This window comes from Oreochromis aureus, linkage group 22 (genome assembly GCF_013358895.1).
Source record: "Oreochromis aureus strain Israel breed Guangdong linkage group 22, ZZ_aureus, whole genome shotgun sequence".
NCBI lineage: Eukaryota > Metazoa > Chordata > Actinopteri > Cichliformes > Cichlidae > Oreochromis > Oreochromis aureus.
The window spans coordinates 33,883,878-33,910,757 of NC_052962.1; the positions used below are offsets into that span (position 1 = coordinate 33,883,878).

The 26,880-nt window shown below is 41.2% G+C and overlaps 1 protein-coding gene and 1 long non-coding RNA gene across 2 annotated transcripts in view; one reads left to right on the top strand and one right to left on the bottom strand.

The window, feature by feature from the left end:
* Nucleotides 1-10,111: 10,111 nt before the first annotated feature.
* LOC116312205 (protein shisa-7-like) overlaps nucleotides 10,112-26,880 on the top strand; it is a 30,132-nt gene continuing 13,363 nt past the window's right edge. Inside the window, exons 1-5 of the mRNA XM_039606189.1 lie at nucleotides 10,112-11,452; nucleotides 14,718-14,957; nucleotides 15,461-15,577; nucleotides 16,580-16,722; nucleotides 23,805-24,035. Of these exons, the coding sequence (XP_039462123.1) occupies nucleotides 11,040-11,452; nucleotides 14,718-14,957; nucleotides 15,461-15,577; nucleotides 16,580-16,722; nucleotides 23,805-24,035 (1,144 nt within the window). The 5' untranslated portion in view covers nucleotides 10,112-11,039. The remainder of the gene's footprint in view (nucleotides 11,453-14,717; nucleotides 14,958-15,460; nucleotides 15,578-16,579; nucleotides 16,723-23,804; nucleotides 24,036-26,880) is intronic.
* On the bottom strand, nucleotides 18,219-20,280 carry LOC120435950. The gene is made up of 3 exons (XR_005610035.1): nucleotides 20,178-20,280; nucleotides 19,131-19,223; nucleotides 18,219-18,303 (listed from the first exon to the last, which is right to left on the bottom strand). It is a non-coding gene; the product is annotated as an uncharacterized LOC120435950 (long non-coding RNA).

Genomic DNA, 26,880 nt, shown 5'->3' on the forward strand with positions numbered 1-26,880 from the left:
ACAGCCGACCGACATGGTTGTTACGGACGCAAGTCAGCGGAATTGACTGAAACCTTTGCAGAAAACACACGCATAAAAAAAGATCCGGATAATAACAGGAACAAAAGTCGTTATTTTTCTTCTTCTTCTCTTTCTCCTCTTGTTTTTTTCTTTTTCTTGCTTTCTCTCTTTTCAATGCTGCAGTGCTATTCTGAGAGAGATGCTTCAGCCCACGCACTGCCGGAGAGGGAGGGAGTGAATGGATGGAGGGATGAAGAGGAGAGATGGAGTGTGTGCACATGTGTGTGTTATGGGGAGGTGGGGCGGGGGTCTGCTGCACTAACTCGTTGCCTGTCAGGGAGCGTCTGCGTCTTTAAAGCTTGTGTGTTTCTGCAAAGGAGGAAGTCAGGCAGGCATGAAGCAGCGGGACAAACATACAGGGACATATACACACATACTGTAAGCTGGAGGCAGATGCCGCCGTCAGTGCTTAAGTATTTGTGTGTGTTGATACATAACACAAAATGATATGCTTATAACTATCGCTGTCTCACAGCAGTTCATGACATTCCCACAACTTTGAATCTATTGATTTCTGTTTCTGGATGCAAGTTTTCCATGTTTTCAGTGTTCTTGGATCTGATTTTTTATCTGGTCGGTCTCAGCATGGTGGCTCAGTGGTTATCACTGTTGCCTCACAGCAGGCGGGCCCTGGTTTCAAACCTAACTGTGGCTTGTTTTTGTAGAGTTTGTATGGCTTCTCTTCATGAGTCTATTTTCTTTCCTGGGTTTTTGCTAATTTTTTGCCACTGCAGGAAATCAGGGCAGGAATGTTTGAAGGAACAGCCCCTGTAATTGGTTCTTGGAGCGTGTGTGCAGTGTGTGAGCCACCAGATGGATGTTCCAGTCCCCACTGACATGCTCGTTTAGCTCATCCTATAACATAAGTACCAAAATAAGCTAATTCAGTTGTTTCAAGATGGCTCTTGGGTTGTTTGACTTTGGATTAAGTGATATTTTATGACAGCTTTGATTGAGACGTCTGTTCCAAGTGTGTTACAACAACAACTGAGGGAACATTGGTTATCATAACCTCGAGTTCTATCAATAGCTGATGGTTTCAGGCTGTAGGGATGCTGTCTATCTAAATCTATTATTCTGTCCTATTAATCTGTTCTCTTATTACTTGCTTAAAACTTGAGATTAGTTTAACTCAGCTCCCTCCTTCACATTATGCTGCTTTAAGCTAACAAACTAAATACCAAAGCATTTTTTTCAGGGCTGCTCAGAAGGTAAATCTTCTCCTACAGTGCTGGTTCCTGTAGTCAGAACACACAGAAAGCTGCAGGTATCTAAAACAGCTCACAGTATCCTTTGGCAAAACGATGCTCATGACTGAGTTTGGGCCAAGTGGCTGATATCAGTGTTTAAAATGACAGCCAGTAGCAAATACTGTCAGGTTTGTTTTGTTTGGGTTGTTTTTGTGTTGCAGGAGCAGATGAACCATCAATATAAAGTGTGGTGCTTGCATGTCTTTGCTCTATTTTGCACATTTAGCCAGCACAAATCAATGTGGCAACAAAGATTAACATCAGCAGGTTAAATGTCATCTCATTTCCTGATTTTAGTCCAGAAAACATCCAACTGATATCTTACTGCAGCTCTGATATAATCACTTTCAACAATTGTCCATGTACAGCTGCATCATAAGGACTCTGAAAGAGGCCTGAATACATCCTGTAAAGAGTCAAAAGGAAAATACAAATGCCTGGATTCATTTTTTAAAATAAATTTTGGCTGTATGAGAATGACTTTGTTCTCCTATGAGGGCTGGAGACCTCACATCTCCCTGTGACCGGGGGTTAAGTGCTCCATATGTGCCTACTGAACTATAGGTTATCCGGTTCATGGTAAATGAAGCACAATATGGCCGAGAGTCGACAGACTTGCACCACATCTCTGAATGTTTGCATCACTCAGGGAGGCATTACTCATACATTTAGGTTTTGTAACACAGGCTGCTTAAAATAACTGCGTTTTGAAGTACATTTTCCTCAGGATTACTGCAGTTGGCATAAATTACTGTAGATAATGTTTATTGGAAAAGATTAGAGTAGAATATTAAAGATTATGATAGATTATTATAGTACTTTACTAAAACATCTCTTGAGTCAGTAGTTATCTGATTCTAAATCCAAGGTAAAGTTCAGTACTTCATATTAATGCCGAGCCAGTTACACTTGACGGTACTTTTCTCTTCGTAGTTATGAGTCTAATATCGATGTACAATAGTTTCCCATAATTCACTGCATGAAGGAAATAAAGGAGCTACTGAAAGGCGCTTAAAACAGCAAGATTAATTAAAAACATTGCCTTTGAAAGTCAGAAATCATTCCCTGCTAGTACAATACAACAGGGATAGATTCCCTTGTTAGAGAATCACATTCTATCTAGTAACGTTTATATCGCAGCTTTGGTTTATTTCAAATCTTAAAAGATAAAAATTTGGGGGATAATTTACCAAACTGGCATCCTGATAGGAATTTAAAGCTTAAGCTGCAGGTGATGTTCCTCCCTGCTTCCTGTCATATCACCCACTGCTGCTAAACAGTGCTCTGCATCCACATAGAAACAGTTATATAAATTATACATACTGAATATTTTAGTGTGCAGGATGTAAATGGGACACAGCTGTACTACACCATCCACTATGTTAGTATTCTGGCTCGCACTCTTGGCAGGGAGGCAGCGCTGCAGGTATACAGGCAGCAGGACAAATCCATACATGTGTGCACCACACACAGCAAGACGAATGGCCGAGATCAGCAGGAGGACAGGAAAAGCAGGGACCAGCAGGGGCCTGTGCAGATGGACAGATTCGCACACGGAGGCACATAAAACAAGAGCAGCTCAGGCACATACAGGAAGATAGGAAGACACGGGGGGCAGAGAGGTCGCTGCGTGGCTGGAAGACGGAACAAAGGTCCTAAGTTTTTAATAGCGTGTGTGTTTGGCTGCTTTAATGGCGCCCTGATTTCCTGTTTGGAATCGTTTATCTGCTGTGTAATGTAGGAAATGTTTCATTAGGAGGTTTAAACAGGGCACACAGGAGATTTTGGAGCGTTTCCTTATGTTGCATTATATTCCTGACCGCTCTTTCACTGCAAATTTGACCCGTAATCACAGATTAATGCACAATAACAAGCAGCGTATCCTTTGATAAACACACTCCCAATGAATTTAAAATCCCCTCACTTTGACTTCCCAGAGAAGAGCGCAGTGTTAACCCCGCCATGTTAATCCATGAAGTCTGGACATCTTTATTTGTGCGCACATTTTCACAGATTTTTATTTTTTATTATTGAATTAATACTCGTACTGCCTAGAAAGCCAGTGGAAGTCAAGCTATTTGTCAGCGGGGGCTTCTTAATTACAACATCTGAGGAAGCGGGTCGGAAAAGCCCCCGGAGGGTCGAGGCACGCTGATGTGAAGCCAGGCTGTCAGGGCAGCAGAGCGCCCAGAACTTTCCAGCAGAGAGGACCGCGTTATTGAGGTTACTGTGACTGTCAGCTCTAACCCTAACCCTGGAACATCCTGTTCTCTTATACTTTTCTCTTCAACCTACATTTTATATTTAATAATTAATTCTATTTTTCCTCTTCTTTGTTTTTCACTGTTGCTTGTTTTGCCTTCAGAGCTTTTGTCAGCTGTAGGTATTGTTGTTTCTCTGGGGACTGATTCTTGTCCTGCTGCTGATCTCGTTTTTCTTTGCTCCAGAAAGAAGCAGCAGTCAGATGTAGAAATGAAACAATGGAGGTATTTTCACAGAGTTTGAATTAAGAGAGTAACCTAAAAATGAGTTCAGGACTTTTGTGTTTAGTTATTTCTAAACCCTACGACAACCTACTCTGGGACCCGACGTGCTCCACAATTGTAACTACATGTCAGGTCGACGACACGTCTGATCATGACGTTTATGTCACTCAGATTTTAGCAGGCTTGCAGTAGTACAATCCCGGCTTGACTCCTTTTTTCTAACCACTTTATCTCAGACGTTGTGTTTTCAGTAGAAGAAACATTTTGTCACTCATCTGAGTCAGAATCAACTTTCTGGGATTTTCCTGCCTGGACGATTGAGCATCACAACTTGATGGAAAATGTCATGAGGTGATGGAAGGGTGTGAAGGAGGAAAGTAAAATAAATTGTATTTTCTTATTTTTTCCTTCCAGAGATGTGATCCAGTGTAATTCTTTTTCTCTTCCTTGTTTAGGATTTCTATGACTGAACTAAAATTCCCTCCATCCATCGTTTCTCTGAGCCGACCCAAAGTAAAAATTAAATCATGGTCCTAATGGCTGTAATCCAAGAATGACCATTAGTAATGGAAACTGAATTATACACCTTAAAACTTAAACACACTTTATTAAACTCACATGTGGAACTGAAATCTATCCTCTTCACACAACGTGACATCTCAATAAAAGGCAGGTTTGATTTCAGCAGAGTTCGGCTGAGGGTTTAACAGCCTGTCAGTGAAGTCTAAAACATATCTGCAGGTTATGGCATGAAGTGGAAAATGCATCTATAATTAGCATGTACATGATTTGTCCCACTTTTTTATTTGTTCTTTCTGCTCAGAGGGTGTGCTGCTATTATGGAATTTAATTCTCTCCTTTCCATCTCATGAACGATGCTCCAGCGTATCGTCTGCTAAAGGAGGTAATAGAAGAGTGGAAGAACGTTTCTTTAATGTTTGGAGAACTGATTATTCAGTTTTGCTTCCTGTTTGATTCTGAAATCTCGTTTTTTCGTACACTTCAGTGGGTTGGATTAGTGTCCTCAGTATTCATACTTGCAGATGTTCTCCTTTCTTTTCTCTTTTTTGTTACTCAAGCTTTGCAGCCAGTTTTCATGTTTCCTTGTGAGCAACCTTCTGGAGTGTTTACTGCACTTTTGCCTGTTTCTCTATTGGATTGTTCAGCCTGCAAATTAACGTGGAGTCGGTTTTCCTCAAAAACTGTTCATTTGGATTTTTAACTGGCAGTCAGAACATCTGACTTGTTCCTCAATTGAGACTTATTACAGGGCAGATCACAAAGTATTACAAACATAGTCTCAGAGCTGGTAATCTAACTGTAAAAGGCAAATCATTAATGAAGCTTCTCCAGAAAGGAGGGAATCGATTCTACTACTTGACTCTACAAATTAAAAGTTGGCGTCCTGGTTGGTCAGCAGTAGCAATTAACTATTGAGACAAAGATGTTTTAGTAGTTAGCTGCTAGTCTCCCACCACTCGACCAAACAGCAAGACCTCTTTTTCTATTATACGCCGATTTTTTAACCCAATTTTAAGTGTTCACACTTTTGGACTAAGCTAGATATTTTCCTCTCTCATTTAATCATGCTGTACAGCAGTGTGCGTTTTAATTGTGAGGCATGTAGCAGCATGTGTCAGGCGAGGTGCCAGGATTTTGATTTTGGAGGTGCCAGAGTAATTTGGGGCTTGTAATTACAGAAGTTGAGGTTTTTATTCCAAGCTACTTTCAGGTGCTGTGTTATAAACAAGAGTTCGCCACAGCAAATAGTTGTTAATATGCTGGAATTCTTCCTGGTGTGACCCCAAAGTGATTTTTCTTTATTGCAGACGGATATAAACTCATGTATAAATTAAGAAAACAATACCTGATCTGTCATTGTTTTTTCTGTGGATTGTGGAGATTAATATTTGCTGTTCATTCACTTAAACACTGAGATCCAAAATGCATTTAAATCCTTTCCTAGTGGAATAACTGTAGATAAGAGAGAGCAGCACACAGGGATATAAATGAATAAACTTATCAGAATAAAAGCTGCCTTTGCTTTCAAGGAGAAAATAAAACAGGATGAAATTTTCTATTTTAACTCCTGTTTTGTCTGTTCTATCGGTTTTTTCAATATTTTGCTTTCTTCCTGTAGTAGAAAATGTTGTTGCATCATTAAGTGACTTCATCCTAATTCTAACCTCAGTTACATCCAGTGCAGCCAGAAACTGACCAGTGAAGAAAAACACTTAATACTGTGTTTCTTCTTTTTTTTGAAAGTAAAACACATTTAGGCTTTAGTTGATTTAAATACTTTAAACACTTTGGTAACTTAAAATAAAACCTAAGATAATAGTTCTCAGGGACAGTTTGAATGGGCCATTAAGCTCCTCATCCACAGCCCCGTAGAGACATTTAGTTCTTCATCTTCATTTCTGCTCTCTTCTTCTGCTCTGACAATTATATGAAGTAAGACAATATAATGATCCTCGATTCCCAGATCAGAGATTTGTTGCATGTATATATGAAGAATAGCTTATGCATTGAATAACCTAAATAATATCTGTTTGTTTGTTGCTTTACATTAGTTCGTCACTGCATTATGATGCCATTTTCTTATGAAACTTGCATGTTTTGTTTTGTTTTTTTTAAACAAGATGACTGTAGACTTTATGTGATGTCACAGGAAATAAATGTCAGTCAGAGCAGATTTACATGTAAACTAAAAGCATTAATTAAGAGCAAGAAATTGTGGGTGCGTTAGATTTTTTTTTTCTGAGAGCGCTGTTACGCATGCCTCCCACTCCCAGCACTGCAGGCCTCATTCTGCAAACAGAACACACACACACAGACACACACAGACACACACACAGACACACACACACACACATAGACACACACACACAGACACACACACACACACACACACACACATAGACACACACACACAGACACAGACACACACATCTGTGGTCTCTCTTTCCTCTGTCCTTCTGTCAAATGAGTCCATATGGCATCTGTCATGTCGTCTGCTTTCTTTTTTATCAACGTCACATCACGGCTGCTCCCTTCTCCTCTGTCAGCTGATGTTTTTTGTGTGTGTTTGTGTGCTGTAGCTCCTTCAGTTGAGCACAGTTTCAGTGTCAAGAAGCTGAACTCAATGCAAGAGTAGTATAGGAAATTACCACCAGCCTCCTGGCTTGTTTCGCAGTCGCCCCAATAACAGATTTCCTGCCTAAATTCAATCTCAACTTAAATTCTAGGGTTTTGTTTCTTGACACAGGAAGTAACAAAACCAGTCTCAAAATCTCCTTGTGAATAGAAGAAAAAGGTGTGCAGCATTAAACCCTCCATCGTGTAAACATTTCAGACCAGGAGTGGTTATTTTAAATGAGCTGTGCCCTTGTTTTGACAATATAGAATAGAACAGAATAGAAGGCCTTTATTGTCACTGTACAGTTGTTCAGTGAGATACAGAGCATCTCCAACTCAGTGCAAACATGTAAGGGGGGGTAAACAGTTTGCAGCACTATATACATATGAACAGTATTAACAGAAAAAAATATATGAAATGTAAAAATATACAATCCGATGTAAAAAATTAAATATGTAAATAAATAGTGTTATGTATATACAATTTGGGTTATTGCACATAGAATGTGGTATTGCACAGTGGTGGTTTATAGGAGGAAATGGGTATATGGGGGGTGGGACTGTTATCGGTGCGTGTATGAGTAAGGGTGGTTATGGCTGTTCTTGAGTCTGTGGGTCTTTGTGCTGATGCACCTGTAGCGCTTCCCTGAGGGAAGCAGGCTGAACAGGTTAAAACCAGGGTGGGAAACTGTCTTTGATGATGTTTGCTGCTCTGCTGAGGCAGCGGGAGGAATAAATGTCCATCGGGGAGGGGAGAGGGCAGCCGATGATCTTCTGTGCTGCCTTGACTTCACTCTGAAGTCTCGCAGAGGAGAGGAGACAAACTAGCACAACCAAAGAAAAAACCAAAACTGTTGTTTACTCCAAATTAAAACCAAAATAAAAAAGGTGATGTGGCTTCTGCTTTGCTCAGTGCACACAACTCACAAGTAGAACAGCAAATTCTGTTTGGAAACAGACAAATTTTAAACATGCCACCAAACCCTAATATTACTAATATAGTTAATAATATAGTAATATTATTTCAGTCACTAATAAATACATAGATGAAGTGCCTCGGTCTTGCTGTGTTAAGTTAACCTGCTGCCAGGTTGCTGCTGTGCTGTCTTCCCGTGGTCGGACTGCAGTAGTAGTTGTTGTTTTGCAGTGAAGGTCATCCTAACCAGAACCTGCAGCGGGTGGAGCGCTGGTTCATGTGGCAAGGCTGCAGAGCAGAGCAAGGACTACCAGCTGCAGTCCATGAACGTGGAATGCAACTTGATTAGCTTGGCCAGTTATTAAGCACAACAACTTGGTTTAATTCTGAGAGCATCCTTTCACAGCATGCCCATCCCCCACAATAAGTAGAGTATAAATCTGTGGAAATGCTGCACCAATAACAGCCAGCTCAGCAAAACTTCTTACAAACACCCTGTGTGTCCTGTTCTTATGTTGCAGTGTGAAAGCCGGTGAAGAAGTGGACGCGAACCTGTGAGAGACAGGAAGACTTGAAGAAACAGAGTAAAGGATCTGATCCGGACCGTCCCTGTGCCAAGTGGAGGTTTTCCTGGAGGACTTTCTCAGCTGTTTTCAGAGCCGAGGCTCTGAACACTTCCTGCTCCTATTCCACTTTTTGTATTTTTATGTGGTTGGAATCACGATTTCTGACTGCTCTTTTGTTCCAATCAAGACCAAAACCAGGTGCCAAACTGACTGTGTCAAGAGAAGAAGCAAAAAAATCTAAACTCTTCATATAAAGACTTTATTTAGTCACCCAGCTTTGGATACATCACCCACAAACACATTAAAACATCCAACGTCCCATTAAAACCACACTGAATTTCAAGATAACATCTGTAAAAGTTTATATATCCATTCTGTTTGGTCAGTGTTTGCTGCTTTTAATGTTAGAACTTTGTGATTTTTCTCACTGGGGCGGCGATCAGTGCATTATTGGTTCAAAGTGCTTTATAGACAAATCCTCCAGCTGTCGGTCTGCTCATGGTTATGCATAGCAGAGGAGGCGTGTGGTAAGCTGTGATAACTCTGACGGCGTTTGACTGACGGGCAACACAAGCCACGTCAAACAGATAAACAGAGGCAACACCACCGCCACCGCTGCTGCTATCTCAAAGGCTCGGAGGTACGCCGTCGTTTCAGTCTGCGCTGTGAAACACTGTTGACACTTTGCCTATCTCCTTCTTCCAGTCGCTTCTACGAGAGAGGCCTCTCGCCCTTTTGTCGTCTTCTGTTTCTTCCACTTGTGGCTCTTGATTACGCCGCGCCGAACAACCTAAAAAGCCCCCTTTATCTGCTCCCAGTGACCTCTTAAACCTTTTTTGCATTCTTCCTTTTATTCTACTAAAAACATGCAATTTAAAACCTTTCACTGTACTTTCATTTTTTGTGGAAGGAAATCAAATTTGTAAAGATATTTCAAAAAACAAAAAAGAACATAACCTAAAGCCATACCGAACACCAGCCATACGAATACATTTACAGAGCTCATGATGTTGGAGATTTCTAGAACAAAGTGATCCTCAGTCACGTCGGTGCACGCACACACACATTCAGGGAGTCGATGAAGAAACTGCTAGTGACCCGAAATTTCATTCCTTTGGATGAAAGAGCGGCTTTGTAAGTTTTTTCTACCTGCGAGGTTTTAGATCACACAGCCTGCGGTGTCAAGCGTGGCAGTGGCCGTGTCGAGTTCCCGTCGTCGCCCTGCGTTCCTCTGTGTTGACGGATGAATCCAGACAGTTTCATGTCTGTTCTGTGGGCAGAACCTCGCTGCCCTGCTAGAACCGGGCCCAAGCCCTCCTTCGTCCTCTTCTGCTGGGCCAAGCTAAATTCAGAGCAAAGACACTCGCGTGAGGGTATCAAACGCACATAGATCCTCGCTTTTTTTCTGTCGTCTCTTCCTGTAATTCAGCCACCAGATCCTCGCCATCGATCACTCTTTTGTGAATGCCTTGACGCGCTCGCTTAATGAACTGATGTCTGTCCTCCAGTAGCTGCTGGAAGGACTTTTTTCTTATAGATTTGATGCTGCTTAATGCCGTCAGTGATAGTACCTTTATTAGTCGCTCTCACAGCCCACGACTCATAAATTCACCGTTCCATTGTTCGAAACCAAAATTTCAAGCATATTGACCTTTACTGCTCCTCTTCCTCTAAATTCTTTGAAAGGGAGATTTGGTTTATTGGGCAAACTGTGAGCGTGGTGTAAGAGAACTTTAAGTAACAGCTTGTGCCAAATTTACACGGACTTCCTCTCAGCTTGTTCACCAAACAGAGCTGAGATCTCTAAAGCTGCCAGCACTGTTGTTTACAGACACGAGACACACGGAGCTCGATGTTTAATTTGATTTCATTTCCATGTATAATTTTCACACATTAGTTCTCCACCCAGGACAACAGAAGTGCCAAACTCCGAGAAGAATACACCCAGCGTCTGTCAGAGCTCATCGAATACAAAGTTTACATCCAGCGCTAAATGTTTACAGACCACGGTTTCCATTGCAGTTTCTTACATGACTTTTGTGCCATAAACAGCTCCCAGAACACCCTGCATTCAGAGACATAAGACTCTTCTTCTGGAAGGGTCATTATACGACGAGTTTACAGTTTTTCATACTCATTTTGTTTACAGAAAACGTCTCAATACTGCCTGTTTTGAAGATTTTTTGGCCAACGGACTGTAAAACGGCACTTTGTCGACCGACAGACCAAAATTAAACATTTAATACCTGCTGCCATAAAACAAACCCACATTATTCTGTATTTCTAATCAATGTTAAGTTAGATTACTTTAGGTCTACAGCCATTGTACAGACACATCGCATAGGGCCTAAAAAACTCTGAAAGACCTCAATGTTTACAAACGCTGCTTATGGGAAGGATTTGTATTCAGAGGGAAATGTTTACATTCAGATGACGGAGTGACTCGCCAAACGCATTCATGAAACACTGCTCGAACAACGTGAATCTGCTGAAATCCAACCCAAGGGATTAGTTCATCAGACTGCAGATAATACTTTTCGTAATGGAGGTTTTTTTTGGAGGATCTCGCTGACATTTGAAGCTGTTTGGGACTTTTTTGGCTCGAGAACTTTGTGATAAAACAATGACGTCTAAAATATTAAAGGGGATGCTTTGCTTATCCCTTATCCTCTTGCTTCTCTCCTGCCTCGCTGTTTCCACTGTAACCATCACCACTCGGCGACGCGCTGTCGATGGCGATATCAGGACTCTGACCGGCAGGGGCGGCTCTGCCGCTGCTGGTAAAACGAGTACCACATTGTTCCTCCTGACGGGCTACAAGCAGCCACTCCCACGGCTGCCTGCCGGACCCCAAGTGCCGCCAAAAGCGGCAGAGGTGGAGGATGGGGATGATCCACCGGTCATGGCTGAGCTGCCACCAAAGCCCCTCCCTCAGACCATGTTGCCAAGGAACGTAACGGCAGCACTGAAGCCTCCGCTCGGTGCGGCCCAGGTGGCTCCAGCCCCGAGACAGCTGGTGGATGTGGACCTGTGCAAGTAATGTTGTCAGAAATGTTGTGTAGTGTTTATCACTGTTTTTGTTAAGTCTTAAAAGCTAATGGAACATGTTTCTGTATGTGGGCTCTTTTAGTTGTGAGAACTTTTAACTAATGTCCATAAACTGAATATTAAAGATGAACAAAGGCGAGGCGTTGTATGAAGGCGATGCAATTCTCTCTTAGCTCCAGCAGGGGGAGACTCTTGCAACTGCAGAGAGAAGTTAGCTGTTGTAGAGATCTATGGAAAAAATATCCTGACTCTCACTTGATTTTTAACTTCAGTAAAAATTTTCCAAATGAGTTTATAATCTCATTTTCTAGCTTGAAGTTTTTTAATGGATGCCAATTTGGTAAATTATTGTCCCATGTAGAGTCACGTGAACAATAAAAAAGGCTGTGCTTTATGACGGAGTCAGGTAACCGTTTTCTCAGGGGTTCTTAATTATTTGGAAAAGGTGTACAGCCACATTTTGAACTACTCAGCTGAAACATAATGCATGTTGTGCTGAAATGTGCTAAACTCCATAGGTTTTGGTAGAATGGGTCCAAATTTGAAAAATCTTAGTGACTTTTACACATCTGCTAAAATGTTGGCTTTATTTTTCAGACTAGGAAGCTACATCCACATGTTACACTGTCTCTAATCAAATAGAAACCTGAACAACTATTAACATCCATTGATTTTTATTTATTCATTCTTTTGGCATGGGATGGGGTTTAGCCCATGTGTGCTGTATGAGCATGCAGTGTCCTTAGTCAAAATTATCCCTTGACTGTAATGTCTGCTTTCAAAAAACAGACACTGACGGTCAAAAAGCTGAACTCAAAGCTTCAGTGCGGGACTTCACCAACGACTGAGTCATATCACAATGCCTACATCCATCCTTTATATACAGTCTATAATTATGTCAAAGAAATGTTACTGGATGAGACATCAGTATGAGCTAACTACAATTACAGGACACATAAATACATCGTTCATTGTTTGACAGGGAAAGGAGGATAAGTGCTAAATTATTAAGGTAACCTAAAACGAAATCTTTGGACGTGGAAACACATTTTTGTCATCTAAATCATTCCAAATCTCTATGAATTAGATACATTTTTGTAACTGTTTAAAATTGGGGATGTAGCAGTGTGATAGTTGGATCTGATATCGGTCAAAACAAGGCCAATCTGTGGGGCTGAAGCCAAGGTCTCGATAATGTATCAGAGCAGAAAAGCTTGGATCAGTTTATCTCTAATCCAAACTATTTTAATCTGTTTTAAAAAACTATACTCGTTAGGACTAGCAGGTCAGCAGAGTGAGCTGTTAAAGCATCAACATGGATTTTGTCATGGTACCGAGAGAAGCATCCAATTCTTCTACAGCTGACATAACTCATATTCCACAATCGGATCAGAAACTAAACTCTTAGCAGCTGTTTGGGCATTTTTAGTTCTGGGGTTAAGTTGAGATACAAAATGTGATTTTAAAAAAGTAAATTCTAGACCGAAACATCAGGTTACATGAACATAAATGGCTGTTAATAAAATGTAGTTGAAATATCACTATATTTCTTGTTTTATATCTTCAGCGGTGCTGAAGTTTTGCTCGCCATCGAAGGGCTGCGGATCTTTTTATCGCCCTAATTTACATCCATGGATGTGATGGCTTGATCACTCTGGATGCCATAAAAGCGAGGCACATCATGATTCCCCTCCTTCAGCTCTGATCTTCATCTCACAGAAGCTCATATTTTTCACTGAGAGGCGTCTTGCTGTTGCTAGGCGACGTATAATCAGCTCTAAATCAGATGTGTGTTGGCGAGCCACACGCTACGACTATCAACAGCAGCTACATTCAGGCACAAGAAAGCAGCACGAAGCGCTGCAGTGAAGACAGAGCTCAGTTCTTCGTTTTCCTTTGCGCTGCTCTGCGAGCCCAAAAAGCTCTCCACAGAACAAATGCAGGATTTACCTAAAACATTTATCGCCTTTGAGACGACGTGTTTTAGCTCGAAGTGCTCAGAGAGGTCCTGCAACAACAAAACTAATGTCTCAGGCAGGGGAAGTCCATGAAAGGCTTCAAACCCAGTTCAAAAGCAGTAACCAAAACCTCCCATTATAAACTGCATCCACACCTAATTTAGAGCCACATAACCCTAATGTGACTGTTATGTTGCCACTGCGAATGACACCACAAGACAACAGTGATGTCACATCCTCCACTTTGGTGTCGTTGTGGTCAGTTGTACACCTCTCAGTTTTTGTAACCTCACACGTTTTGTGCTGATACCATCACAGTTTGAAAAAAGCAGACTTTGGACAAAAATGTGATTTCTTTGCTTCTGATTTTGACTTTTTCTCCTCCTACATCAGCACTGATGTGGAGGTTTTGTCTGAGTGTCGACGCAGCACCCTACGTGCTGCATAAATGCTACAGAGCTTTGGCGATGGCACTAATGGGGCCCCAAAGCCTGAGCCTAGAGCCTAGCCTGGCATAAACCTACCTAAATCTTTAACTACACATTACAGCAATTGCAGGATTGTACTGCAACTGCAAATATACCAGAGTAGAATTAAAATAAGTTTAATCACAGTTTTGAAAAAAATGTCCAGTATTTGACCAGTTGATCCATTAAATGGACCCAGCATGACCCTTTTTTTGTTTTCTGACAGTTGTCCTAAATGTAGAGTTTAAAACAATGACATAAATCTCTGGTCAGACGCACAGCAGGCAGCTAAACATCATATAGTGGATAAAGTCTGCAGAAATTGTCAAATCAGCATGATTTTCACACTGAGTAGCAGTAATGTCATATAAACAGTATACGCATATGCAACACAAAGGCAGCTCACTGTTGAGTTTTGCATTCCTGAGATATGGAGCATCACAAACACTTAAGAGGCTCAGCACTGGCAGTAAAAAGGGGATTTACAAATGGCTTTGAGATTTCACTAATAGTTCAAGCTCCAGATCACGGCACTAGGCTTCACAGCTCTGCCAGTTTGTGGACATTCACTTTGTTATTATCTTTTCACCAGTGTTTTAGTAAAAATAACCATTCTGGCTTTTTTTAAGAGTCCTGTCTTTAATGTACTTTAACGTAGCGTCAGGAGGTAAAGATGTGGGAGAAGATTGTATTGGCAGAAATCGAAATTATGATGCATGCCAAACGCTCACATCCTGTGAACTTTCAGGGTCAAAGAAGAATCTTAAGCAGCAGAGGTGTGGTACACGACGGCATTAATGGTACGTTTTTACCAACTTTACTCCGCAGGGGTTACTACGATGTGATGGGGCACTTTGACAACTCGTTCAACTGCTCCCAGGGCAGTTACATCTACTGCTGCGGCACCTGCCACTACCGGTTCTGCTGCGAGCACCAGAGGAACCGGCTAGATCAGGATTCCTGCACCAACTACAAGTCCCCCGACTGGGCTGACCCGCAGGTCCCCGCCACTGTGCCCGCGTTGAAACCCGACCCCGACTTTGAGACGTTTCCGCAGCAGAGCAGCAGGTCAGAGTCTGGATGTGTCAGTCACAGAGTCATCAGAGGAAAAGCGCAATATATTAGAATCATCTCGAAAGCAAAGAGAAATGAGTAATATTTGGGTTAAATGTTTTTAAAAAATAATATATTTGCAGATTTATTATTTACAGATGAATTTTAGGGATATAGAGTTGGTATTGACTCTTTTGGACATTTAATTTTGAGCACTTTTTTAAGAAATCAAGGGTAAAAATAAGTTGAAATAATTGTATAAGCTCTAAAATCTTTCTAAAAATTTGCAACGCTTTCTGTAAATGCTATTTGTAAAAAAGTGTTCAAAAACTGCTTGAAAAGGAACTAAAAACCTTTAACACTGGTAAATTATTTTTCGTGAAACAGAGTTCTTGTTTGTTCCTGGAACAATGAGGAAAAGTAGTATTACCCATGAATATCTATTCATGCGCCCCTACTTGTACTTGAAGTACAATATTATTCCCAATTAAATGATGTAATTTCCTTTCTATAAACAGTACAGCCTATGTGATCGGAGGTGTGATCTCCTTCACTGTCGTGGTGGCCGTGGGCGTCAGGATTGCCTTCAGCAAGGTGGCTCGTCGACCCCGAAACCGAGACATCAACATGCCCAGGTGAGACTGCTGGACAGCCGCTTTGCTTCGTAGTTTAGACGTACAGCAAAGACACGAAACCCGATGCTATCCACGAGGAGCACGGACGCTGAAGGCAGATTCTGCCAGGCATTAAAAGCTGCTAAGAAAAAGAAAAAAAGTTAAATTGAATTGTCTTTCTAAAAATTCAAAAGCAAAACACATACTTATGATCAATAAATATCTGTGAAATGTCTGCATATAAAGATAAGTGAAGTCCTAGTTTGAAGTAAGTAAGTAAAGTAAGTAAAATTTTATTTGAAGAGCATCATCTTAGCCACCCATCGAGGTGCATATGGCTAACTTGTCAATCACCAGTAATGTCTGCCCTAAAAGGTACTTTAAGTAAGCTGTACCATAATTTCTAAAATAAGTTTGTTTTATTAAAGAAGAAACTATTGACTGAGCCCGTAAACTAATCAGGAAGGTGTTTGCTGAGGTTATAAATCAGGTGACCGGTGGGGTCTTTTTTTCATAGACTTCAATAGAACTGAAACAGCAGAGGGAGTCTCCCCCTGCTGGCCATTGGAAACAATGCAAGCTTAAGACTCATTTTAGCTTTCAGTTGCAGAAATTGTGTCAATTATTCACATCACCTTTTAATGTAGTAGTTGGTATCTTGGTTAAATGATTATATGTTACACATGAGATTATATTAACAATAATAATAATAATAATGATCTTCAGCCAGAGGTGAGTTGTTAAAATGTCTCAGTTTTCTGCTGAACATTAAAACTTTTAAGACAAGTGAGACTGAGGTTTTAGAAGATTTACAAACAGATCAAAGTGAAATAGAACTGCATTATTTTCAATGGTAGGATTGCTTTGGACAGATTTGGAAAGTGCTCTGAAGTAAAGTAATAACTGACTGAGAAAATGTTTCCTCCACATGATCTTTCTCACTATTCTCCTCACATCTGTTGTGTTCCTCTTGTCTTTCTGCCCCCGTGCTTCTCTCCCTCCGTCCTCCCTCTGCTGCGTCAGATCACTGGTGGATATCTTACGTCACCAGTCGAGCCCCGTGCAGCAGGGCGAGAGGAACAACAGCACAGTGCTGACCACCACCTCAGACGGACGCACATCCAAAAACCTGTACACCCCCATCCTACAGATCAAAGACAACCGCAGTGAGTGACGATTACCTCGAAACCTTAAAAGCAGTGGTGATATATGCAGGTTAAATGAGCAATCGAATGAGGCCAGCTTGTCTCGTCCCCTGTGGAAAAGGTGGTAATTGCCGCTGCTCTTGTTTCAAATATCAGCAACACACTTCTCACTTCAGGTGGAATACATTTGTTGTGAGTGAATTGTTGCCAGATGTTGTTTCATTTAAAAAAGCCCCATGAGATTATTGTTTAACATCAGTAATCTCAGAGGGTCTTTTGAAATGAAACAAAATGCGTTCAGACATTTAAAGGGTTTGTTTCCTGTCTAGATTCACCTTCTGCTCATTATTACTCAAGTGATCTTGCAAAAATGTATTCATCTGAATTAAAACATGAAAATATGCATTAAATTTAACAGTTTTTAAATCTGAAAAATAAAATGTTTAGAACTGTTTTATTTTTTAAAGGTTAATTCTCATTCAGCTTTCTATATTTCTGCATAAACATGACCTGCACACAGATGAGCTGAAACATTCTGACCACTCACAGATGAAGGAAATAACTTTGCTTAAATTGGCCCATTGGGAGGATGAGGATACTTCCTGGTGGTCTAACGACACGGTCAACACTAGAGTGAAAACAGGACACCAAACTCCTTGCAACCAGGAAAAGCTTATGGTTGTCCAGTGATTACACTTGTTTTTTTCCAGTCTGCAAATGATTGCAACTAGTTGTTGTTGCAGTCAAGCTGGTTACTTTCCACTTTCAATTGTTTTGCAATTGCAGAAGCCACCTGGTGAGCGTCAGTTTGTCTCCAAACAATCGAGGTCCAACTCGGACTGAATGCAGTCGCTGACAGACGGACCGGAGCTAACTGCAAATAATTGGTGTAATTTTCAAACTCAGACAGGCTGCAGAAATGTTGCAAACTTGTCTCCGACACATCTGCTTGCAATCAAGGATTCACTGGCTGCCATTTAGTTGTTCTCTGCTTATGTTTCTATATAAAAGAAAGGTTATGTCATTTTGCAGTCAACTACATAACTGTTTGTGGAGGACCATCTGAGTTTCTATTTAATATGTTTGATGTTCTGACTGGACTGTGAATGTAAGTAGTTGATACAAAGTTGTCTTAAATTAAGTTTTCTGTGTATGTAGCTCAGCAACAGACTTCTGATTTTTAACATTTTACCAAAGTTAACTGTGGTTATCATAAACAGATCAATTGACATTAAACTGCAAACACACTGACTCCATTTTATTGATAATTTAAGTCTGTGTGAAGATGACAAGATCATTGGAGACAGTTACAATCATTTTGGTTGTGCCGCGGTCTCCAGCCAGTGTTTTCCGTAGGGTGAGTGTAGCATTTGGGGATTTTGGCCTGCTATTAATTTGAGCAGTGACTCAGTCACGGTCACCTTTATACTGTGCGCTCTTGCAACAGCATCCACAGCGTGCCAGCCCTCTTTTCTCTGCAAAGCACGGGATGGAAACCTGCTTCTGTACATGTCCTTGTCTTTCTTTGTGCTTCAGTAGATACTCGGATTGTTGCAACTTCATAATGTTAGCTTATCCTGAAACACAGACTGTGCAGCTCATCTGTATAACAAGACAAACAGATTTTAGCCTTAAAGGAGTTTCCATATACCTACTAGTATCACAGATAACTTTAATAATTATATCCTAAAAAAAGCTGTAAGTTATGGATGCACACCCTCTCCACCCTCCCTTCACTCTTCTTTTGATTGTAATTTACTGCCAAAAGGAGACACAAACATATCATGAAAGTGAATTCTTTTTATCACTCAGGAGAAACAAGATATGGTGCCTAAATAACACATATGGTTAGACTAAGTAGCCTGGGATAGTCAAATTCTCACCCTGAATAATTGTTTCAGTCTGCACGAGCAGCCAGCTCTGCAGGGTGTTATGTCGGGTATGGGAGAAATGAGCAGGTTAAGCTGGTTCAGGCACACAGGAAGTACTAACAGGTTAATAGACCGGTGGTCCCAATGTTTCGGCTCATCAGTGTTTTAAAAAGTGTCTTTTAAAGGTTCCTTTATGTTGACTATCACTTTTTTTATAAATAGTGCTATCACAGGGGGATGTTTGGGACATTTATTTTATATGTCTGTATGAAATGATTAGGCTGAATCTCATGATTTAAGCTTTAATATAAGAAAAACCTCCAGTTTTATTTAAATGCATGTGTTGCCCACACACAGAGGAGCTTTGTGTTGAATCTGGTGAGGAAAAAATGCTGCAAACACTAGAAAACTAAAGTCAACACAATCACGGAATTAAATGCAGCGTTTGTGTGATTTCACAAAGTCTTTCCTCTCTGGTGATTATCAGCGTGGACGTGAATGTTTCTGTTTTCTCACACAGGAAAATCACAGAAATTAAACACACATTTCTCTCTTTACCTCTGCTTTGTCTCTCTGTCGCTCTGTCTCGTCTTTCACTAAACCAGCTCTCTCTTCTTTCAGCCTCTCCAGGAATTCGATTGTTCTCTGACTCTGCAAAAAAGGTTGGAAAATTGCAAATTCCAGCCAAGAAAAAATGAAAAATGTGCCAAATATAGTGGATTTTTTAAATTATTTATTTAGCTACTCTTGATTCTCATGAGGTAATAAGAGCACTTTATAGTAACAAAGCTTCACATTTTAGCAATTGCAGAAATTATGAAACTTGACTTTTTGTGTAGTTTACAGACAGGAGCTGACAAATCTTTTTTCTTGTTGAATAATCATTCAGCTTTTGAATTGCTAGAAAAAGTCAGTGTCTTTTCAGTCTCTTGTGTCCAACAGGTACTCTAAAGCTCAGCTTGCAATCATAAAAAGAGAAAGAAGGTGAAAATCTGCACTTTAAAGAGTTGGAACTTTGCTTTAAAAGGACCCTCTGTGCATGTTTCCAACTCTAGACTCTACTTGAGGTGCTTTGTATGAGTCATAGTTCAAAATACTTGTTATTTATAATATACTCTGCTGAAAGAAGCCAATTTAGCTCCTCTATGTTTAAAAAGCCTTTATTCTCACTGGCTGCCACTTGCAAATAGACTTTAGTAGCAGGTGGGTGTGGCTTCAGTACCTGAGATGACCATTTAAGGAGATTCGCTCTCACTGACATCACAAAAAGACCAATCAACCACTGAAACAGTATAGAAAATAAGTCAAAAATAAGTCTTCTCTAAAAGAACAAACTTCGCACTGCTTCACAATGCAAAGTAAAAACCAAACGACCTCACTTTGTGCCCCCTCTCAGGAATTTTGTCAGTCTTTCATAAAAGATTTAATCTGGTGGTTGCCAGTTTGATTCAGTTAATTACGACAACGTTTGTCATTTAAATAAAAAATGCAAAAGTCAGCTCATTCCTGGAGGGACTGAGTCTGTCTCTTTTCTGTCCTCCCCTCTCGCTGTCCTGTCTCACCCACTGTCTCTCTCTCTCTCTCTTTACTGACACAAATGCTTACTCGACATGCCTCCCGTGTCTCTCGAGTGGCTGTCCCATCAGTTTGTCGGCTCTGCTCTCTTTGCAGCTGGGAACTTGCACCACCATTTTAACCAGCAGGGGTCTGCTTCCAGCCCCAAACACTCTGCTACCATCGGTAAGCCTCGTGGTTAGCAACCCAGTGAGCCGGACTCGCGGCCTCACCTCCACCACTGTCTGTCTGTCTCGATGTCAGTATGACGGCCTGTTGTGCTGCGCTCTTAAAACAGCTGTGCCATTGTCAACCCCACCCTGTGGCTATGCGCAGATTTGTGCTCGAAATCACAGCGTGCTGTACGTTTCCAGTGATTTCCCCCGTCACACGGTTGTGTTGAATCTGACAGACCTTTCATAAGAGTGTGAGCTTAAACTTGTCTGGCCTGCCCTTTGCTTAATCCAAGCCTGTCTTCCCTATTCACTCACTTCCCCCCCCCCACAAGCCTGCTTCCAGATGTGCTTGTTCGTCCTTCCTCCTCTCTCTGTGCAGCAGCGATGTGCGAGTGTGATACCAAACGTGGAAGGAGGTCACCGCTTTAACCCGAGTCTGTTTTCGCAGGCTTTACATGAAGAAAACAGAAAAGCAATGCTAGCACGAGTGATTCATCTCCACCAAAGGTCATTGTGCTGCACCCAGGAAACACATGAACTCCTACTGCAAGTCAGATAATTATCTGTGAAGGCTGATTTTATTCCTCTAACATGACTCTGACAGGATACAGGATAAGGTTGCCATGGAAATATGATGATGTTGATGGAGATGAGCATGATTTCCATTTAACTTTTTAAGTTGTTTCAGTGCCAGTTTTTCCAAGCTATTACACCTACATGTGCCCCTCATGCAGCGGATTACACAAGAAGGCAACAGCAAAGAGTAGAACCGGCTGAGAGGACAGCAAATATTAACCAGCAAGTACAATTACATCATCATTTTCAACTTAATTCATCTAAGGAGAGACACTACAGGGGAAAAGCGTAAACATTTTTTATTATTACATAAAACCAGTCGATAACTTACATTAAAGATAAAGTTTTCTGGTCCTGGGAATGAACTGTTACAAAGATAGAGGGAACACAGGAGGCACAGAAAAAGGGAAAAGCGGCAAATGCAAAAGACGCTAATGTCTTAGTGTTTATTGCATAGATTTCAACAATAGAAATCTGAATATCAGATAAAGGCAGATTTTATTGGGACAGGAGAGTTAAAGGTGCAGTTAGAAATGTGTTTGTCTTCATCACTTTCTAAATCAAAAACACTGTCAATACACAAAAAAGTCATATTTTTTGGAGTAAAATGGTCTATAAATGAGCCGGTTTACCCATCTTGGGGTTTTGATGATGGCTGTGATTAGCCATTAAGCTAAACTTGCCAATAATAAGGTAGGCAAACCCAAAAACATTTGCTACCTTATGCAAAGACCTGACACAATCAAAAAACCCTAAAGAGCACGTTTTTTGCCTTTTGTGCCTTTTCGTACAATCTAACTATTAAATATATAATTTAGTGTTTGCTGTATTTAATCTAAATTCAGCTATTTTGTGCAGCGCTGTGTGATTTAAGAGGTCTCATACAGCACAAGGTTGTTATAAAACTATGTGACATTTTAGGTATGTGATTGAGGGCCGCACAAGAAAATGCACGCACCTTTAGGTTTGGAATAATAGTTTATGTGGGTAATTATTGTTTTCTGTGCCGGTTTATAGTTTTAAACCATTAGTGAGGTGACATTTGTTGACACCAGCTGTGCTTTTCAGTGTTAGGAAGGTTTAGTCAGCTGTGATGACTAAAGAGAAATGTTCCCTTGGTTTGCCTCTGCACTGTTATATCACAGTGTTACAGCAAGTGGATGAATGAAATGTACAGATTTAGTGTCCTTGTTATGTTCACATGCCCCACTGTTGGCCCGTGAGCCGCATTTTGACAACCCTCGGTCTAAGGGGGCATTACTTGTTAATGCAAATTATGGGGAATCGTCTTGGACCAGGAAACAACCAGACACGTAGGCTCAAATTAGGAAGTACAAACCTAAAATTAACAAAATAAAAATAAACTGTAGGCTGTTGGATAAAGGAGATGCCTTTCATTTCAAATCTTCGATATATTTGAACTTTCAGTCCCAAGAGTTTTGATGGTTTTACTTCAGCCGTGCCGGTTTATTCTCAGTATTTTTTATCCTAAAGGTGAGATTTTAGACTTTTTATTCTTTGCATCATTTGTCTGGTCCCCTCCTGTGTTAAAGTTACCAGCCTCCTGGTACAACACAATCACAAACCCCTCGACTCTCTGAGTCACATACTCGGCTCACACTGAGCAAAGTTCATTTTTCCCAGACACCATTACCAAACCTCTCTGTCAGCCATCGTAGGTGTTCAAAAAAAATAATCAATTACCTCTCACTCATGGAAATTACCAGGCTAATTTAGCATGCTGGCACAAAAACACAGAGCAATTGGTCGGAAATTTGATGCTTTCTACCTTTTATTTCCTCCACAGCCTGCATCCTGCTGCTCAGCTCCTGCTTTAAAGCCATATGATCTCGGAGCTCAGAGCTAGCATTGCTTTTTCCCCACCGTGTGTGTGTATGTGTGAGTGTATGTAGAATTCACGGTACAGAAGTCGATGTGGCGTGTGTTCCCTGGGTGGCACTTAACAGAGACAACATTGGCCATTATTGCCCATTACTGTCAATGGTCAATGACCAGTATATGTCCTGCAGTTATCTTAACAAGACTGCAGCCCATAGCTGTTACCGCCCCGAATGGACTCACCATTGATTATATCTGCGTCTAAGACAGGAAGCAGCAGCAAATGGCCACAGTTACGCAAGCTTTAATCGCTGCTTCATAGTTTTTCCTCACATTTCTAACCTTTCAAACATCCTCTGCTGACATTTAGCAGTCAATCGAGCTTCTCAGATTCCTCTGTAACGCTAATCCAGCGATGGCTGGCATGTGTTTGTCCACTGCAGATGTGTCCCTCTGTCCTCTGTTTGAATGTACAGATCCGACACATGTCAGGTGACCTGTGCGCACCTACATGTTGGGTCATTTCCGCTGCTGTTTGTTTGCTGTTTGGAAACTATGAATGTACTTGTATACCTTATGATGTAATGGATATGAGTATACGTGTTGCAAAACAGACACCCCTGCCCCTCCCCCATACCGCAAACCTTACATAAGACAAATCATTTTTTATGTCTATTGATCGCTGTGCTGCTTTTGCACTTTGCATAAATGTGAATATGTGCGTGTGCTTGAGTGTGTAGATTCCTGAAGCTATCAGTGTATTTCTGTGTATTTACATGTGGCTGATACGTTCGTCTTATTGAGCCTCAGATGAACAGCACAGAGTTGTATTAATAGATGGTCTCCATGGAGCTCAGAGACACTTCCTGTTTACTGATAGTTAACCAGCTTGTGTAATCTTCTCGTGTTCTCTCTTTCACTTCTTCTTTTCCTTCTCTTTGTTCTTTTACACGTACACATCATTCCTTTTATCCTCCAAACCCTCTCTCTCCTTCATTCTCCTTTCCTGCCCCCTCATCTCCTCCTCACTTCTCCATCTATCTCTTCTTTCCTTTATCCACCTCTTTCTGTCTTTTTCTCTCTCAAGAGCGTGGATCCCGCATGAACAACACCTCCCAGCTCACTTCCGGGCCCACCCTGATTTCTGGTAGCAGCAAAGGTGCGGGAGGCGGTGGCAGCGTCTTCGGAGGCAGCATGAGACACAACAGCAGCCACCCGTCTTTCTCGCACTCCTTCCACAACCTGGCCCAGCTGCCACCATCCTACGACGCGACCATGAAACCTGAGATCAACCGCTACAGCTCGCTGAAGAGGCTGGGTGAGTCGCCGGGGGAGATGAAGGGATGGAAAAGCAGGAAAAAGGGAAACCGGAGTAAGGGATGAAGTGGGACTGAGCATTCAGGACCACTGGGAGCTTTCAAGTGAAACAACGCACACAAGGCCTCAGCCGTGTCTGATTGGTTCTTAAGCGTTGATGGCTGATTACACTACCAATTTTCAAAGAAATCCTTATTTTTATTATGAAAAAAAGCAAAGTTAGTCATAAAAAGATGAATTAAAAGTTTGTACTTTGAGACTTTATAGATAATAGTTGTGAATCACAACCTATTAACAAACCTACTAACAAATTAAAAAGAGCAACTATAACAGATTGATTTGGAAGTTTCAAAAGAGACCAAGTTCAGCCAGAAGGCAAAGAAATGGCTGGACAAGAAAATCTGCAGACTTAGAAAATGGTGACACAGGTGACCTACAGCGTGCTGCAACACCGGCCCCCAAAACACAGAAAACGACAGTTTTCTGTGTTCAGAAAACTGCTGATTAATCTTCACAGCACCTACGGTGAGGAGAGAGCATACACAAATACATTATCTGCATCTGTTTGTCATAAAGTGAGCACTCCTAAACCAATGATGGACTCTCAAAACTTTGATCGCTACACTTTTAATCACTTTATGGCATCTTTCATTTGACCCTGCCTGCAGGAGAACTCCTCCATCTTTTAGTGTAAAATCCATCCATCCATTTTCTTAGCAGCTTGTCCAAATAAGATTACAGAGCGGCTGGAGCCTATCCCAGCTAACATTGAGCAACAAGTGTTGTACACACTGGGCAGGTTGCCAGTAAACTAGAAGTGTGCAATTCCTGGAGAAACTGCAGTGTGATTGCACTGGGACTGAACCTATACCCTGGTGATTAGTGCCATCGCTGATATAGAGTCATTATTATTGTTTTTCTTTTCAGAAAACCAAACCAAAGCAATAAAACATATATTCTATTAATGCACATGTCTATAAACTGACATTTAAATCTAAAATATCTCATAAAAACCAGAGAAAATGCTGTGCTCTCCTTTAAACTCGACCCTGCAGGTATCACGGGCGGAGAGAGTGAGGACGGCTGCTGTCAGCCTGCAGCAAAGTTTAAAAGAAATGCACCAAATTTAAAGTAGAAAGCTAAACAAGCAGTTTGTCAGTGTGACAGTGGAGCTGTCACGCCTTCCCCCTTTTCACTGTGCCCAGTTCCCAGATATTGTCAGTGGAGTGTGTCATCACTGATCACGTGTGTTTCTGTTTTTGGTGTATTTTGGTAGCTGAATTCAACCAGAGTTAATTCGTTTTATAATTGTTTTTCCTGTTGGCCTCTGATGAGTCCTCAGTGTTCCTGGGACTCAGCTGGTAACCAGTGGGAGTGAAGACAGGTTTGATTAGGTCCAGAGCAGAGAGTAACTGGGGCAGACGCAGGGGAACGTGAGAGAGTGATTTCTGTAGTCCTTTCATAGTTTTAGCACATATGGATGTGCAGTGTTTATATTATAGATGCTCTCATGTGTAAAGGTTTGTTAGCTGAAACCAGGATTATAGATTTCCAGTCTACCATCCTTACCTGGATAGGTGCATGCAGGGAGAGTGGCAGAGGAAGGAGGCGGTGGCAGCTTGCTGTGAAGCTGCATTTTGTTTAGTTTTATTTCAGTTTCCTTGATTGATTTTTTCTTTTGCTATTAATTCCCTTTTTGCATGTACTCCTGCCTAAAGATTGACTTCTTCTGCATCCCTTTAAACCTTTATGGTGCCAAACACAAACTGCCCGTCATCTGGGGTCTCTGCACAACAGTGACACACACGTTTGTGTTTGTGTCCTCTTGATTAAACTGTGCTGCTGCTATGCTGATGAAGTAGGTGAAAATTGGCTTTTCTTGATGTCTAAAGTTACTGAACAGCTGAACAGGGGTTTGATTTTGATTAAAGTAATTGCACGGGTGTTTACTTGAGTAAAATGTTTCACTCCACCTGGATTGACTGTTTCAGTTGTGTCGCCTCCTCCTGTTTGCCGCTCGCTGTCAGAGAGTCCTCATCACTGATGTCGTATTATTAACCTGTTGAGGAAAAACTGAGGCTGATTGCGCTGATTCCCATTAAAGTGGCTGTAAATACATTTTACAGTCCTCCCAGATCTGTTTTTAGTTACAGATGCGAGTGAAACGGTGTTACTGCACCGTCAGCTTTACTCTTTCCCATATTCACGACTTCACTTTCTTTATAAGCTCTCTTTAATGTGAAAATACTGACTGCATGAAGAAACTATTTGCTAGGGAGGGTTCAGTTCAGCTGGTTTGCTGTACGGATGAACTGAGGTTGATAGAAATAATTGGTTATGTTGTGAACCCTGTCACTGTGATGACATCTGTCCTATATTACAGCTTCATTTGGTTAATGTAGATGTTGTTAATCCCAAATCATGTCTCTGCCAACTAAACTGTGAGCAGGTTTTATTCATATAAACTGGCCATGACTGTGTTTTCAAGGGATTTGCCTTTTTGTGGCCTGGTTAGTAAAATTTCATGCTGCTGATTCTGCAGGGAACCTAAATGATGGTACCAGGCATGGCCACCTGAGTTTGTGACAAATAATCATCTCAGTGTGTCGTCTGAATGTGTAAACTGCTTCTGCTAATCAGCCAAAGGCATGGAGAAGAAGCTGGAGTTAGATGGATGATGAGATGAGGGAGAATTTAGGAAACAGTGGGGGAAAAGAGGATAAGAAAGAAGAAAGAAGGAAGGGAGGAGGAGAGGAAAGAAGGATAAATGAAGTTGAAGAAGATGGGAAGGCAGCATGGTAACATGAGACAGGGTGAGAGTAGAGAAGCAGGTTTGTTAACCAGAA